The following is a 14,591-nucleotide window of genomic DNA, read 5'->3' as shown; positions in this document are numbered from 1 at the left end:
TACTTTTTGTGAGACCACTTTTGATGGTTTTTGTGTTTTTCCTTGTTTATGAAATGTCTTGAAATAAAATCTTAAAACAACAATTTAAGAAACTTGCTTCGGAACATTAAAATACTTGCAAAGTTATTTTTGGGTAAATAGAGATAGTTTTTTTTTCAATCATTTTTTTGTTGACTAACACTAAGGATTACAATAAAAGGTACTTTTATGGTACATATGTGAGTAATTCGTACATAAGAAGACTGTACTGTATCCGTGTGAGCTTTGGTGTGGATGCAAATTCAAATCTGAGAACATCCTGGGGACCCTCAAGTGCCCAAGAACTTGCTGAACACACGGCCATACCCGTACACCTACCGAGAGTTGTCATCTATCATGCCCCAACGATGCAGGAGGGAGGTAATTGTCGCCCTGGCTGCTGTGGGGGGGGGTTCGGAGTGGGGCGGGATTGTTGGGGTGGAGTGGGGAAGGGGTGCCTGGAGCAGATTGTATTTGTCGTGCGGGCAGCGACGTCGACTGCGACTGCGGCGTATGCGACATGGAAAATCCATTATCACGAAGTGAATTTTTACTGAAAAATTTACATACCCTCTCCAGTGCTCGCCGCACCCCCCGCAGTCTCATATAAATGTGGAAATAAATCCTGAGTGCGTGTTCAAGGGGCCAAGGGGCGTGGCGGGTGGGGATGCTCGGCATGAATATAACCCACAGAAATACAACTCTATTTGATGGCCTGTTATTAAGTAAAGGAATGCCACACAAAAGTTACCCAGCAAGAGAATCCTAGGTAGATTTTGTATTTAATTAAAGGCATAAATTCAAAACGATGAAGGGAGCCATTTGGGCAGCCTCCCTTTGACACTACGAAAATATTTGATAGGTCTAGTACTAACCGAAATGATTTGTGCGAACCGCCTTGCCGAGTTTTAAAGCTATATTGCAGATAAATCTTAGCTGTTAGTAATATTTTTATGGTCACTTGCTTGGTAAATGAATCAAAGGGTGTTCCAAAATTGCATCTTCCTATCTCTTGTTTTTGAACATTTTTGAAATTAAAACTTGAATACCTATATCTAGGTAATCCGCAGATTTTTTAAGTGTATTCTGACTCTTGCTTACAGATGATGGCCGAAAATGTTCGGATCATAAAACAAAAGTAAGTGAATCGGTATGATGGATACGGTTAAGGTTTCGGTCGGGATGCGGTGGAGGGGTGGGAAGTGGGGGATGCAGCCACTGTCGGTAGCCTAAATATTAAAAATTTAAATGAACTGCTCACTTTTTACGATTCTGTCCTTAGTTTACGACTGATTTTTCGGAGGGATAGAAAGAGAGGGCGTGCCTAAACAAACGTTTTTGTATTTTTATCGTTTGTGTGTGGGTGCTTTTTGGGGGTAATTTTGGGGCTAGTGTGTGTGGTGTGGGGTGTATCTTTTACGATGCAAATTTGTTGCCATAAAATTGAAGAGTGTAGCCAAAAGTGAAGCGCTTTGCCTAAATAAACTTTGCAGACTACAATGATGATGATGAGTTGCCATTCCCGCTCCGGTTGATGATGATGACGCCTCTGTGAGTTTTTGGGACTGGATGCTCCGCCACGTGCTGGCGCTGGGAAAAGGTTGAAAGGTCAGGCCTGCAACTCACACGTTCCTGGGAAAACTGGGAGGTGGGTGGTGGGTGGTGGCCCAGAGATCCGAAGGCGAGATTGCCTCTTTTTTCGTGGCAGGGGGTGGCGCAAATCAACGAAAATCGATTGCCGCTAAATACCCAAAAAGTTTGGGGAGCTGAGGAGTTAACGTAACGTTGTTAACTCAACTCAGCCTCAACTTGGCCATATACAAAAAGTTTTCCCTGCTCCCAGCTTGTTCTTCTTTTTCATCGCTTTTATTGTTGTTTTTGCTCCTGTTCCCTTTGGCTGATAAATCCCCAACGATTTGCGTCTCAGACACAGCCAGTTTTTCTGTATATATTTAAATTCTTACACTTTTTTGCACTCGGCACTTCGAGCGTGTTGAAAGGGTGTACAGCAATTGTGAAAAATTCTATTTGGACTGAGATCTGCGAGGTCGAAAATATTTAGGATTCCGAAATTAACAAGTAGCACTTAACAGTTATTTATTATTTGTGTCCATTATTGAAGGGTAAAGTTCGCCTTGGTACTTGCTTAAATATACATTCTGTATTTATTATGGGGAGATTATAAATACTAGGCTTTGTAAGCCTTGTGTAGTGTGTATCGAAATCTATTTTATTTTTAAGTATAAGCTCCTTAAGAGAATTGTTATTAGCTTTAATTATTCAAGTAAAAATCAATAGAATGAACAATTTAACGATACAATCCACGGTGCAACATATTAGAGAGGAAAATAAGTAAGCAAACCAATTTTTGAACTAGTTACCAGCTGCCACGTTACAAAAATAAATGCACGGCTCAATTACAACTAAGATTCTTAAAAGAATATCTTTCTTCTTCTGATATTAACTGCGCCCCGCTTTCGTCTTAGTTATAATTCCCTATGGGCTGTTGGCAAGGTATCCATCGTACCCCTAGTACGAGCCGAGCTACTACTTAGCAACTAATCTAACTTAAACTGGAACTTATTGCACTGTCCGATTAGATAAGATAATTAATGTGAGACTTTAGACAACAAGCAGATAACCGAGCTGTTTTTGTAGAGGTCAATGGGCATGGAATATTAAATTAGTAATTAGCTCGGCAGCGTCAGCAACAACAACCAGATGTTGTCGCAGCCGCCCCATCACCCCATCGCCCCAAGCCTCTCGCCCTCTCCGCCCGGAAAACTTTTTCTTTTCCCTGCCGGGACGAGACCTTAGTTTGCTCTTTTGCTTTTACTTTTGTTTCGCTTCCGTTTTCACCTGCAGGAATTACTCAAATTTATCTACGTGTGCCGTAGGTTTTAGGGCATTTCGCTACGACCTCCTATATTTCCTGGGACAGTAAACACTCCATAGAGAAATTATAATATATATATTCTTTTTAGTAGTAAACTAATTACTTTTTACTTATTAGGGATATTGCCTGTTAGTAATAGTGTACTAACTGAATGAGAAATTTAAGAAAACGGGTTTTTATACAATTAGTTTTAAAAGTGTACTATGTATTTAAATGTATTTAAACAAAAAGAAATACAAAACATCAAAAAACTACTTTTCAATATAAATCTAACAAATATAATTTATTATATATAATGCCACAAATATTAGCATTTAGGAGTATTAGTTATTTAAACCAGTTAGTTTTCTTAGCTGGAATACGTACATTTTAGTTAATTTTGTTAAGGTCGCACTGTGTTTGCATTGTATTTTTGTTTCTACTTTGTCGCTTATTGTTGATTTTTTTGTGTTTTCGCCGTTTTGCTGCGGGCATTGACTGACTTCCTTCCTGGCTGCCAGGACGAAGCGCGGGGGCGGGGAAACGGGGCGGAGGAGCTGAAGAAGAAGATGAAATCTCCTGGTTTTGGAGCCTGGTTCCTCGTCTTCTGGGTTGCGTGATTCGCTTTTGTACGTTTCTATTGCCGCTTCCTTCCGATATTCCCCCTGTTTTCCCCAACCCCCCTCCGTGTTGTATTTGTATTTTTCTTTTCTCCAACTTTTTTCCTCTGTTTTTCGGTTTCTGCCTTTCTTTTGGACAATTTTTTTTCTTTATTTCCCAGTGAATTTGGTTGTCTCGCACGTGAGCCGCATAATGAAATTTGCCACTCCCTATTGTCTCTGTGTGTGTCGCTTTTCCTCGCAGCGTATATGTGTGTGTCTGTGTTGGCCCAGCTGCTTAGCCTAATCTGATGTCGCCTTAAAGAGATGTCATTGCTACCACCCCCACCACCTCCCCAAAATGATGCTCTCGACTTAATGCAAAGGAATCTCGGCCTGAATTGGCCTGGGTTTTCCGTCTTGGTCCTGTTTGTCGGCTTATTTGCATGTGCTTCGCCCGAAAGGTGACAACACCAAATGTTCAATGTGCCAAAAAACAAGCTACCATCATCGACATTACCCAACAAACAGACACAAAAACTACATTAGACAACACTGCCCTTGGGACTTTGGGATACCCAGTAAATTAATATGGTCTGAATTGGCTTAAATAAAATTAGTATTTTTAAACAGCTAAAGATTGTTTTAGGTTTTTCCACGTAAGCCCTTAAAATATATTTTAAAAGGCCGTTAGAGGGTAGAACTAAACTTTTGTTTTACTCGTACCCGATTTCTCGGTGTTTTGGTTTAAGGTAGCTTAAATTATATTATTTAGACTAGTTCAAGATTTGTATTTTTATGTTTTAAACAATAATTGTTATTTGTTTTGTGAGCTTTCTACAATGTTTCTAGAAATAAGGAAACCCTTGGGCTTGATATATCAATGCTCGTACAGCTATCCTTCACTTTCGTACTTACAATAGAGCATACTCGTGCGTTTTAAGACTAGGGAGTACAAAAGCACACACTCATACAGCACAGACAGCTTGAGGTCTTAGCTGGACCAATGTCTGACCCCTCCCCAATCGTTCCTCTCTCTTTTTACCAGCCCCAACCTATAGCTTCACACTTTTTGGCTGCGCTGTGCTTTCAAGTGGAAAATTACTTTCGCAGCTTTATGATGCGGAAATTATATGAAAATCATGGCGAATTTGCCTTACAAGGAATGCCAGCGAGTCGAGTCCACAACTCCTGGGCTCCGAGCTCCGAGCTCCGAGTTCCGGACCGACCGTCGGAATCCGCATCCCGTACATCTGCATATGTAGCACTGCTATCTGTGAGCCCGATCAAGGGGCTAGCCACGCCCACCGCCCCTGCGCCCGTCGCATAATGAAACGAGCTTTTGCTTTTGCTTTCGACTTTGGCGACGCCGTTGACAACTTGTGGCGCCCCCTCATCCGCGGCTCATCTCGACTCATTCTCCAGGACACTGAGAAATAATTGGGCGTGATAATATAAGCTACCTTAACTAAAAACATTGAAAGAGTGAGTACGAGTAAAAGTAAAAGACAAGGCTGGCTCTACCTTCGAACGGCTTTTTTAAATTTCTTTTAAGGCCTTACGAATAATATCAGAATTTTTAACAAAAATGATATGGGTAAGTTTAAAAAAGAAATCTGTTTGCTAGAACCCCGTAAATATTTATGTCAAATTTTCAACTATTGTTTGCCTTTCCTTTCTATTTAGTCACATATGCTCTCAACCAAATGAATTGGTCTGGGGATTTTGGAAACAACCAAAGTAACCAGTGGAAGAACAAATTGCAAAAGTATATGGTAAGTATGGACTATATTTGTGTTGCAATCTATCCAGATATCCCAGATATTTTCATGTCCACTATAGTGGTATACCATTACTCGGCTGATACCCCCATAGCAGTTTTATTAGTTATCTTCCAAAGTGTTGAGTACTAGCTTTTGTTTTTTAAAACCTCATCCTGGGTGTAAAACCCACTTATGTTTTTTCCAGTGCTCTCTTCTTGCAATCCAGCGAGCAGCTGCTGACTGGCTCCATTTCCATTTGAATTAGCATAAAACGAGGCGGCTTACGTCTGTCTATTGGGGGCGAGGGTGGGGCGTGGCAAGGGGGTGAATCCGAATCGGAATCAAAGCCAAAAACGGTTCGGGATGGGAATGGTGGTCCTGTAGCAGAGATATCATCTGTTGCTGCCGCCGTGGAGCTGTAGCTTCTGCTCTGCAGCTTCGTTATCTTTTTAACTTGCTGACTGTCGTTTATTTAACTGATAATGATTTGATGGCAGTTGGCTAAGCCTCCAACAAAGCCCGTGCCCCAGCTCTCCCCACTTTCATTTCCATTCCCATTCCCACTCCCATTTCCACGCCCATTCCTCGCCATTTACTGAGGTCAATTACACGCTTTCGATTAAATTTACCACGGATGCCCGATGTATTTGTTGTTGTGTTTGGTGTTGACAGGGAACAGCTGGAAGATCCTGCCACAGCATCTCTATCGCTGTCCCGCTCCCTCGTCGAGGTATCCTTGCTGTGTTCGTGTGCGTGCGTGTGTCGGTGTGTGTGAGTGGCACAAATAAAGTTGAATTATTATTTTTCTTTATGCTTCCAGAAGGCGGGGGCTGTGGTTGGGGGCGTGGTGCGTGCCTGGAATGCTCAAGTGTTGCCAAGTTGCATATTCGCTTCGTTATCCCATCGGGCCAACACACACACAGGCATAAGCTTTAAAGGAGGGATTACTGAAATACCATATTGGATATTTAACACGGTACATTCTTCAGGACATTCTTGAATATGTTTCGCACTTACATAACGCATGCCGGCATGTCCTTAAATATGCTAAGTACCAATACATTTTAAGTTTTTATAAAATACTGATTATATAATTTTTTATGATTTTAGCTGAAGGTTGTTTCTTCATTTATAAATTGTGAGATTATAGCTGAATTTTATCATTAGATAAAAAATTGACAGCATAGCCTTAACCTGACAAAGCTAACCCATTTGTGATTCCTGTTTCTCGGTTAACTGGCGTTCGAATATTACAGTGACTTAAAGTATTTGTGTAAAACTTGATTTAGAAGGGACATATTTCTTAAGACCATTGAAGGAAAACCCAAAGAGAACAACCAAATATAAATCACTTCATTTAAAAACAACAAATAAAGCATTTGGTGTTAGGACAAAATTTATACAACATTTTATTTTTCTGACAATTTAAAGACTACCATCACTTTATTTAAAAAATATGTTTCGCATTTCAAATCTTTATGTCTATACGTATAATCCTGAAGATGTTAAAATAAAATTTCAATCCAATTTTTATTTTAAATCCTTAGATCGCTGTAACATCCAAACGAAAGCTAAACCAGAAGAAAATGGGGCTTAACTCGTTTTAATAAAGAGATGACGAGTCCCCTTAAAATGTTACACAGCATATTTGTTATCTTTAAATTTTTCTTGTCTGTTGCTTTATTTAGCTGAAATTAAAAGCTTGACTAAGCCTTAGATTTTAGGAACACTACTATCAGAACAATTATGTAATTCACGTGTTTCTTTATTAGTTTTTGTAATATAAAAGAATGTTTTTTAAATAATTGATGACTTTGTATCCCAATATCTTTAGATGTATTATTTGCGTGATTAGGGACCCTAAAGCTTTTTACATTCGGCAATGCATCCGACTGCAATTCAATATGCAATACGGTACGGTTTTGACAAAGTGTGTCGAACGAGAAAAATTTAGAACGTGCACTTATTTAGTAGATCGTATAATAAATACATTTTCGTCACAAATGTTGATATCAGATCTTTTCTTTGTTCGTGATTGGAAATGTCCAAAATAATAACGGTCCCAACCATAGAATTGTCTGTTTTACCCAAAAAATAGTTACTCTTAATTATTATTTTTGTAGTTATCCAACACATATAATATATTTGGTGATTTTTTGTGTAATAAATATATACCTATGCAATTTATAAAATCTATAGTTAAATTCATAAATACGTCACTGAAGCATGGTAATTTATAAGGCAAATAAAATAAGTAATTTTTAAAGTGCACTTTTTTCTTAATAGCTTTTTAACTGTTTACTATTGCAATAAGAACGTAACGTAACTAGTAAATAGTGACTTAACTATTAAAAATTAAACCAAGTGAAAATAAATACATATACAACCATTTTAATTAGTAAACAACAATTTCTTAGAATTACAAAACTATTTGCTATTTTTACCAAACAATTTTTTTGTGTGCACCTTTCATTTAAAGTTATGAGCAATAAACATTTTTACCGCGAGATGGAGACAGGTAGTTAACAAGAACATTTTAGCAGTGCATTGAAGCCCATGGTTGGTTTCGCCAAGTGCCACGCCCACGTTTCAACGCTAAGTTATATCAGATAAAGAGTCCACATTTGGAATGCAAATTCCTGTACTGGCTTTGAGGCCCATCTTTGCTTCAGCCGAGAGCCACTCCCAAAAATCGCCCACATTTTTGATAATTTATTTATGTGTAAATTGTATTATTGCATTAATCAGTCAATACATATCTGCGTACCAATAATAGGTTAAATCGGACTGTTAGTGAATAAGTTAAATAATAAGTCGAGTAGCGGGTATAGGACGGTCGATACACTGGACTGTTGTTTTTTTAATAAACAAGTTTTTCTTTAATTTGTTTTTTAAAGCACGTTAAAGTTTATTTCCGTCAGGGGTAAACTTATTTAGCCAAGGTGCAACATCACCTCTTCATATATAATTGTACAACTTACATACATAAGACAAAATGTGAAGCACTCCTAATTGATGGACCCTGTGTAAGCAATGTGTGAGCATTTTAGTCTTGCACCCGCATTTTATTCGTCTAATTACTTGTAACGTTGATTTACATAGTATTTATAACACCTAATAAATGGGAATTTGACCAGTGCGACAGTTACCAGTGCGTTAATAATAAGAATTTGCTTGTAGCGCTGGAATAAAACATTAAATAAATAATAATAGTATTTTAAGCTGATAAGTGCCACGAACATACATGTAACTTTGGTAAAAAAAATATCAACCCTCTGCTTTATTTTAAGTTGTAAAGATTCTAAGGTCTAATTTATTGGACAAGACATAGCGTATATGCAACATTGTACATGTTTAAAAATATAATCAGGGTTCTTGTCAATTTATTTTAATATGACTGACATTTAAATTAACATATTACTTAGGTACTCGATGACTTGGTCGTAGATCTCACTTTCTAGGGCGACGAAGACCACGTCGATGTCGCAATTGAGCTCGATACACGTCAGGGGCTCATTCGAGATAGACTTCAGGACACTTATGGAGGATGTGATCTTCAAGGCACTTAGTAGGCTCAAGGCCTTATCCTTGGAGCTGGTGTATTCATCAGAACGGATGACCATGAAAGCAGCTTCCTTCAGGGAAGGATATAAGTTGTTGAAGTATTTATGGCGATCGCAGAGGCGCAGACCCTTACTATCCACAATTCCGGTATCTGTGAGCTCCCTGTAGGTTTTAAACTTCTTCCTGCGCTCGGACTCCAATTCATCGTCCGTTTTTGGAACCTCTTTCGATGGCTTGGCAGAATCAACCTGCAATTCATGAACTTCGTTCGAGATTACGGCCAGCATTTCAACGGCAGCTCGCTGGACGGCATCCCTTTTCTTATTCGACTTTCCAAAGCGAACTATGGAAGCAACGGAGCAGCAGGCTACGAATTCCGGGACATCTGGAGCAGCTCGTTGCTCTACATCTACAATATCAACATGAATGGAGGGCACTGGTATCTCGTGACGGACGCAGTAGTCCCGCAGTTCCTCCAGGATGTCGCAATCTAGATTGGTAGGTTCTTTAGCCAAATCCATTCTATTACAGGACATAAAAAACTTTTGCGTTAATTATCGAAATGGTTTGACCCTGTCAAAATATTTCTTTTGGTATGACATTTATGCGATAGGTTGTCGTGCTTACAAAAGTACCTCACCGATAATATAAGTTGATAAATATTTTAGTATTTTCGAGTCAAGAAACACATTGCTTTTGCATTACCATGAATAGTACAAAAACATTACAGTTTTTTTCTCAATATTATTTTCCAATTTAATCTGAGTATTCCCTAAACTTTTATATTGCTGTTTTGTTACAATTTCAACAGAATGTTTCAGTAATCGGGAGAACGACCTAAAATGGTTTCTGTTGATTTTTTAAACAGGTTGTCAATATTTTCAGAACTATAAACATGTAGTTACTGCTTAAATGATTAATAAGGTAAAAGAAACTACATCTATAGTATAGATTCTATACTTTAACATATGAATTTACGTCAATATTGCTAACTGGTCATACTAAAAGAAGAGTTGCCATGGTTTTTTTTTTTCAAGATGACAACTCTGGTTTACAGCGATTTAGAGCCTCAAACTTGTTAAATTGCTGAAATTTTTGAAAACTGAGTTGTGTGAACAGTTGACCGAAATACAACAATTCCTCAAATCAACAGTTACGGGTGTAACCTAAGTATACATTTAACCAGGGTCCGCAATCATTTAAAATTGTATTTATAAAATTTTCACACATTATTTGTGAGTTTTACTTTTATTTTTGGTACAAAATAACACACCCGTTACTGGAACAGTAGAAGGGCAATTTCTGGGGTGTCGCAGGATTATTATTATTATTATACAAAACTCACCTTTAAAGAACACAAAACTAATAATTTGTAACTCATTATACCCGTTACTCGTAAAGTATACTAGATTCGTCGGAAAGTATGTTACAGGCAGAAGGAATCGTTTCCGACCCCATAAAGTATATACATATATTCTTGATCAGGATCACTAGCCGAGTCGATCTAGCCATGTCCGTCTGTCCGTCTGTCTGTCCGTCCGGATGAACGGAAACTATAAGAGCTAGGCTATTGAGATTTGGGACCGTCCATGAACCACGTGGACAAATTTTAAGCACTTTTTGACCCCCCCCCCCCCCCTCCCTTCTCGTGGACAATCGTGGATTTCTAACTAGCCCGCTCCTCCCCCCATTTTGTCCACGTGGACTTTTTCATTGAAAATTTTTTTTTTCTTATTTAAAATTATATCTATAGAGATTTTTAACAATGGTAAATAAATAGAAGTTTAATAGTACATTTAAAAGTGTAATAAATAACATAAAGGTTAAAATTAAATTTTTACTATGTCCACGTGGACATTTACCTCGAACCCCCCTTCCCCCCTCGTGGAAAATCGTGGACTTTTGACGAACCCCCCTCCCCACAAAACTGTCCACGTGGTTTATGGACGGCCCCTTTGGCGTGCAGATTCCTGAGCTCCTTACGCAGCGCAAGTTTGTTTCAGCAAAGTGCCACGCCCACTCTAACGCCCACAAGCCGCCCATAAAAAATTTTAACTGAAGTGTATTAGTTTCGTCAATACCTATCGATTGATCCAATAAAAAGTTTGCCCACAGACCGCCTAAGCCGGCGGCGCCCACAATTTCCATGCTAGAAACAACATTTTAACTGATGTATTAGATTTGGCAATACCTATCGATTGACCCAAAAAAAAAAGTCTGTCACGCCCACTCTAGCGCCCATATCGCGGGTAGGTGGCGCATTTTAATCTCGCTTTGTTGCTTGCATATCTCCATTTCTCTTTGGTCCCTTTAGCTGAGTAACGGGTATCTGACAGTCGAGGTACTCGACTATAGCCTTCTTCCTTGTTTATATTGTTAAAGAGTGAAAGCCACAATCTTTTAACTTTATTCCATTTAATGTAATGATGTTATTAGTTGTTAGTTACTCGTAGGACAACATGGTATATTGTATTCGTCGGAACGTACGTACCAGGTAGAAGAAGCCTATATGTATTATTGATCAGGATTACTAGCCTAGTCGATCTAGCCATGCAAGCCTTGCAACTTAAACATTAAAAATTCTTAAATGCTATAGAAACCGCAGTTCACCTAGCATAATTTTTTCCGGATTTTTGGGTAACGGGCATCTCACAGTCGAGGAAGTCGATTATGGTGTTCTTTCTTGCTTCAATATAATACGGAAAGCCGTAAAGTAACTTAAAACCAAAATTATTTAGGGAGGTATTGGATCTTCCAACGAACAGTAAGCCCTTTGCTAACAGTCATTTTCATAACGTCCAAATCATAACTTGGTATTAAAATTCAAAAGTTGGCCTCCGGTGATGCTGCGATGAGCGAACCTCTCTCGGGTCCCTGGCTGCGTTTTGTGTACAACGGCCTGTTGCTGAGCACGGCGGTTTGTTCCGGCCGTAAAATGCAGCCGGAGAAGCACCCCTTCGCCCTGGTCGCTTGCGTGGTGGTCGGATTCTCTGCGGTTTTCGGATTGCTCCGGGTGATCTTCGCCAGCGGACAGCCGGAGGAGTGCCGAAAGCTGAGGGACATAACGCATGGTGTCCTGGAACTGGTACCTTTGCCCCTGTCCAATATGGATCTCTACATGCAGTCCACCGGGTTAAGTGCCATAGCATTGGGCCATGCCTTCTTCGTGCTGCCCCTGGTTTGCGATTTGGGTTGCTGCCTGGCGAAAAGTCGGCGAGATTGTGCCTTTAGCGACAGCTTGCGAAATCTTACGGTTCTCGGCAACATTGTATCACTCGGATTTCTGGCCTACGTGGAGCGGAATTTCCTTTATCTGCGGATGATGTTGGTCATGATTGTGGTCAAGTATGGAGTTGTTCTGGTGGACAGCATCAAAGAGGACGCCGGCGAGGATCTGCAGGTGTGCGGCACAGCCCTCTTTTTGCACCTTCTCGGCAAGGCTGTAGAGTCCTCCACCTCTTGATCCTTGGTTTAACCCCTGACCGCTGTTTGCTTCAAGGGTTTCCTTGTCCCTCTTAATTTTCCATGAATTCAGTTTTGACCCGTATTAAATTTCATTTCAGCCGCTTTTCAATTGCTGTGTTCATGTTTGCTCATGTTTTTGTAATTGCTCAAGCACCTTGGGCTTTTTACACTAAAAGAGAAAACCGCTAGTACTTATAGTTATGTTTTCCAAGGTGAGCGCATTAAAAATAATTATTTAAATTTTTTATTGATTATATTATTATTATTACATACGGTAAATAAAGTAAGAAAACAAAAGTATTTTGTTCTAAGTTTTAAAGTAATGGCTAGTAGTAGTATTTAATTAAAGTTCTGTGTAAATGTGTTATCCCAAATTGTACCAAATTTTCTAAATATTTGGTTTTGTTGTTAAAGCACATTAAGCACTTATTAAGGCCTAACGCAGAAGTCTCTTTGGTCGGAACTAAATTTAGACTTGCAAAAGAATCATCCCAGAAATTTCACAATTCCTACAAATTATAAAATGCTTAAAACAAATGTTATTGAATTGGGCTTGTCCAAATTTGATTTCTACTCAACAAACTTTGTTGAATAACCCCAAATTCTGGATCGGCCACTGGTAACGGGTATCTGAGAGTCAAGTCCCTCGACTATAGCTCTCTCTCTTATCTTTAACTGTTATTTTACTTGCGTTGTAATTTAAATGTAATCAAATACTGTATGAATAAACAAAACTGTTAAATTAGTACTAGGAATTCTTCGAGTGCACATGGGGAGTTGACTTCTATGGCTTCCCTGGTGTGTCACCCACACATTATAATGATATATCGGCACTTACCAATGCACAATAAGTGCCTCCAGTCAGTCGCCCAAAGCAGTCGCTGATTCATCGCTCGAAATCGTTCAAATGCTTTTGCCAATGGTTTCTGTCTTTCAGCGGGGGGCTTATCAATTGATTCGGGGTGGATAACAAGGCAATCGTATCTTTAGATACGGTATCAGCCGATAAGTTCTTGTGGCGGGTAACTTAACTCGTACTTTTCTTGGCTGAAAAGGTTGAGTGAAGCTGAGTGGAGAGTTTTCCTAGATGGGCAAGCACTAACAATTGTTAAAGATAATTCGAAAATGACGAAGAATATATCTTTTAAATGGAGTTTTGTACTTGGTATGCTTCGATGAGGTTCTCCTTCACCCGTCTATCTAGTGAAAATTTTAATTTTATTTTATTTTCTAAACCAACGGACTGCCTACTTCATGGTTCATATGTACGTATGTATTTGTTTTGTGAATGGAGCCAAATGTGTGCCAAATAATATCACATGCATAATTAAAATGTCAGTGTTTTTTTATTTTATCAAAATTATATCGATCAAAAATAAACCCAAACATATCCTGTTGATAAAAAGTGTTAAATCCAACAAAAAATTGGCTTTCAATTATGAAATCCATTTTCCACTTATGATAAACTCTGAGTGGGAACCGGTGATGACATTTATCAATAATTCCCTGCCTGTGCTTTCATTTTTCCAACTCTGCGATGGTTTCGATGTTGTCACTTTTATTATTTGTTGCTCGCTTGTCACCAATATATTTTATGTATTTTCGCGCTGCTGTCAAATGACAAACTCTAATTGCAAGTGGGACAGATTTTAATGAGTGTATGCACAAACACATGTGTCGGTACAGTGTTTGACAAAAATATAAGTCAAAACAAATAAGCCCACCAGCATCAGGCAATTTTTGGTATTTTTGTTAAGCTGTAAAACAATTACCTTCACCAACAAGTATCTAAGTATTTAAATTACAGGTACACTATATCATGATTTTTTTTAAGTCATAAAAAAAAGTTAAAAAGTTATGAGACTGTTTCACTCTTAAGTATCTGTATTTTTGGGAACAATTTAAATCAGTTGGAGCTGAGACTGAAAGACATCATACTGATTGTCGAAACTGAAATGCGCTGTATTTGCTTATCGGGATTTCTATAAATTTTTTTAGCTCCGCAACTATGACTCTTTTCCGCTTTCCTCCCACAAAAATGCACCTCTTGATTCCAGCGCAGCGTTTTGCTTTATTCAACTTGACAAGTGAAGTGAGTGTGAATATTTTTTAGGTCACAACAACATCAGCAACAAGAACAGGACCAGAACTCCATCAGAATACTCCAACTCCCAGTCCTGGACTCTGGAAACTCTTGCTACCTGGCGAAATAAATAAACCGTGAGGAAAAACAGAAAAAGAGGGAAAGCACACAGGAAAAATACAAGAAATGGTTCGAATCCTTTTCCATCCTGTTCGGAATTGGGT

General features: G+C 38.8%; 2 protein-coding genes across 2 annotated transcripts; one reads left to right on the top strand and one right to left on the bottom strand.

Moving 5' to 3' along the window:
* Positions 1 to 8,732: 8,732 nt before the first annotated feature.
* LOC108019046 (uncharacterized) lies at positions 8,733 to 9,437 on the bottom strand. Its single transcript, XM_065868887.2, has 2 exons — positions 8,953 to 9,437; positions 8,733 to 8,890 (listed from the first exon to the last, which is right to left on the bottom strand). The coding sequence occupies exons 1-2, from the start codon at positions 9,353 to 9,355 to the stop codon at positions 8,862 to 8,864; spliced, it is 432 nt and encodes a 143-aa protein (XP_065724959.2). The 5' UTR covers positions 9,356 to 9,437; the 3' UTR covers positions 8,733 to 8,861.
* A 2,156-nt stretch (positions 9,438 to 11,593) lies between these two features.
* On the top strand, positions 11,594 to 12,393 carry LOC108019025 (uncharacterized). The gene has a single exon (XM_017086639.4). The coding sequence runs from the start codon at positions 11,671 to 11,673 to the stop codon at positions 12,280 to 12,282; it is 612 nt and encodes a 203-aa protein (XP_016942128.1). The 5' UTR covers positions 11,594 to 11,670; the 3' UTR covers positions 12,283 to 12,393.
* Positions 12,394 to 14,591: the final 2,198 nt, after the last annotated feature.

This window comes from Drosophila suzukii, chromosome 2L, assembly GCF_043229965.1.
Source record: "Drosophila suzukii chromosome 2L, CBGP_Dsuzu_IsoJpt1.0, whole genome shotgun sequence".
Classification (NCBI taxonomy): Eukaryota; Metazoa; Arthropoda; class Insecta; order Diptera; family Drosophilidae; genus Drosophila; species Drosophila suzukii.
This window is presented reverse-complemented; position numbering and strand designations above follow the sequence as displayed.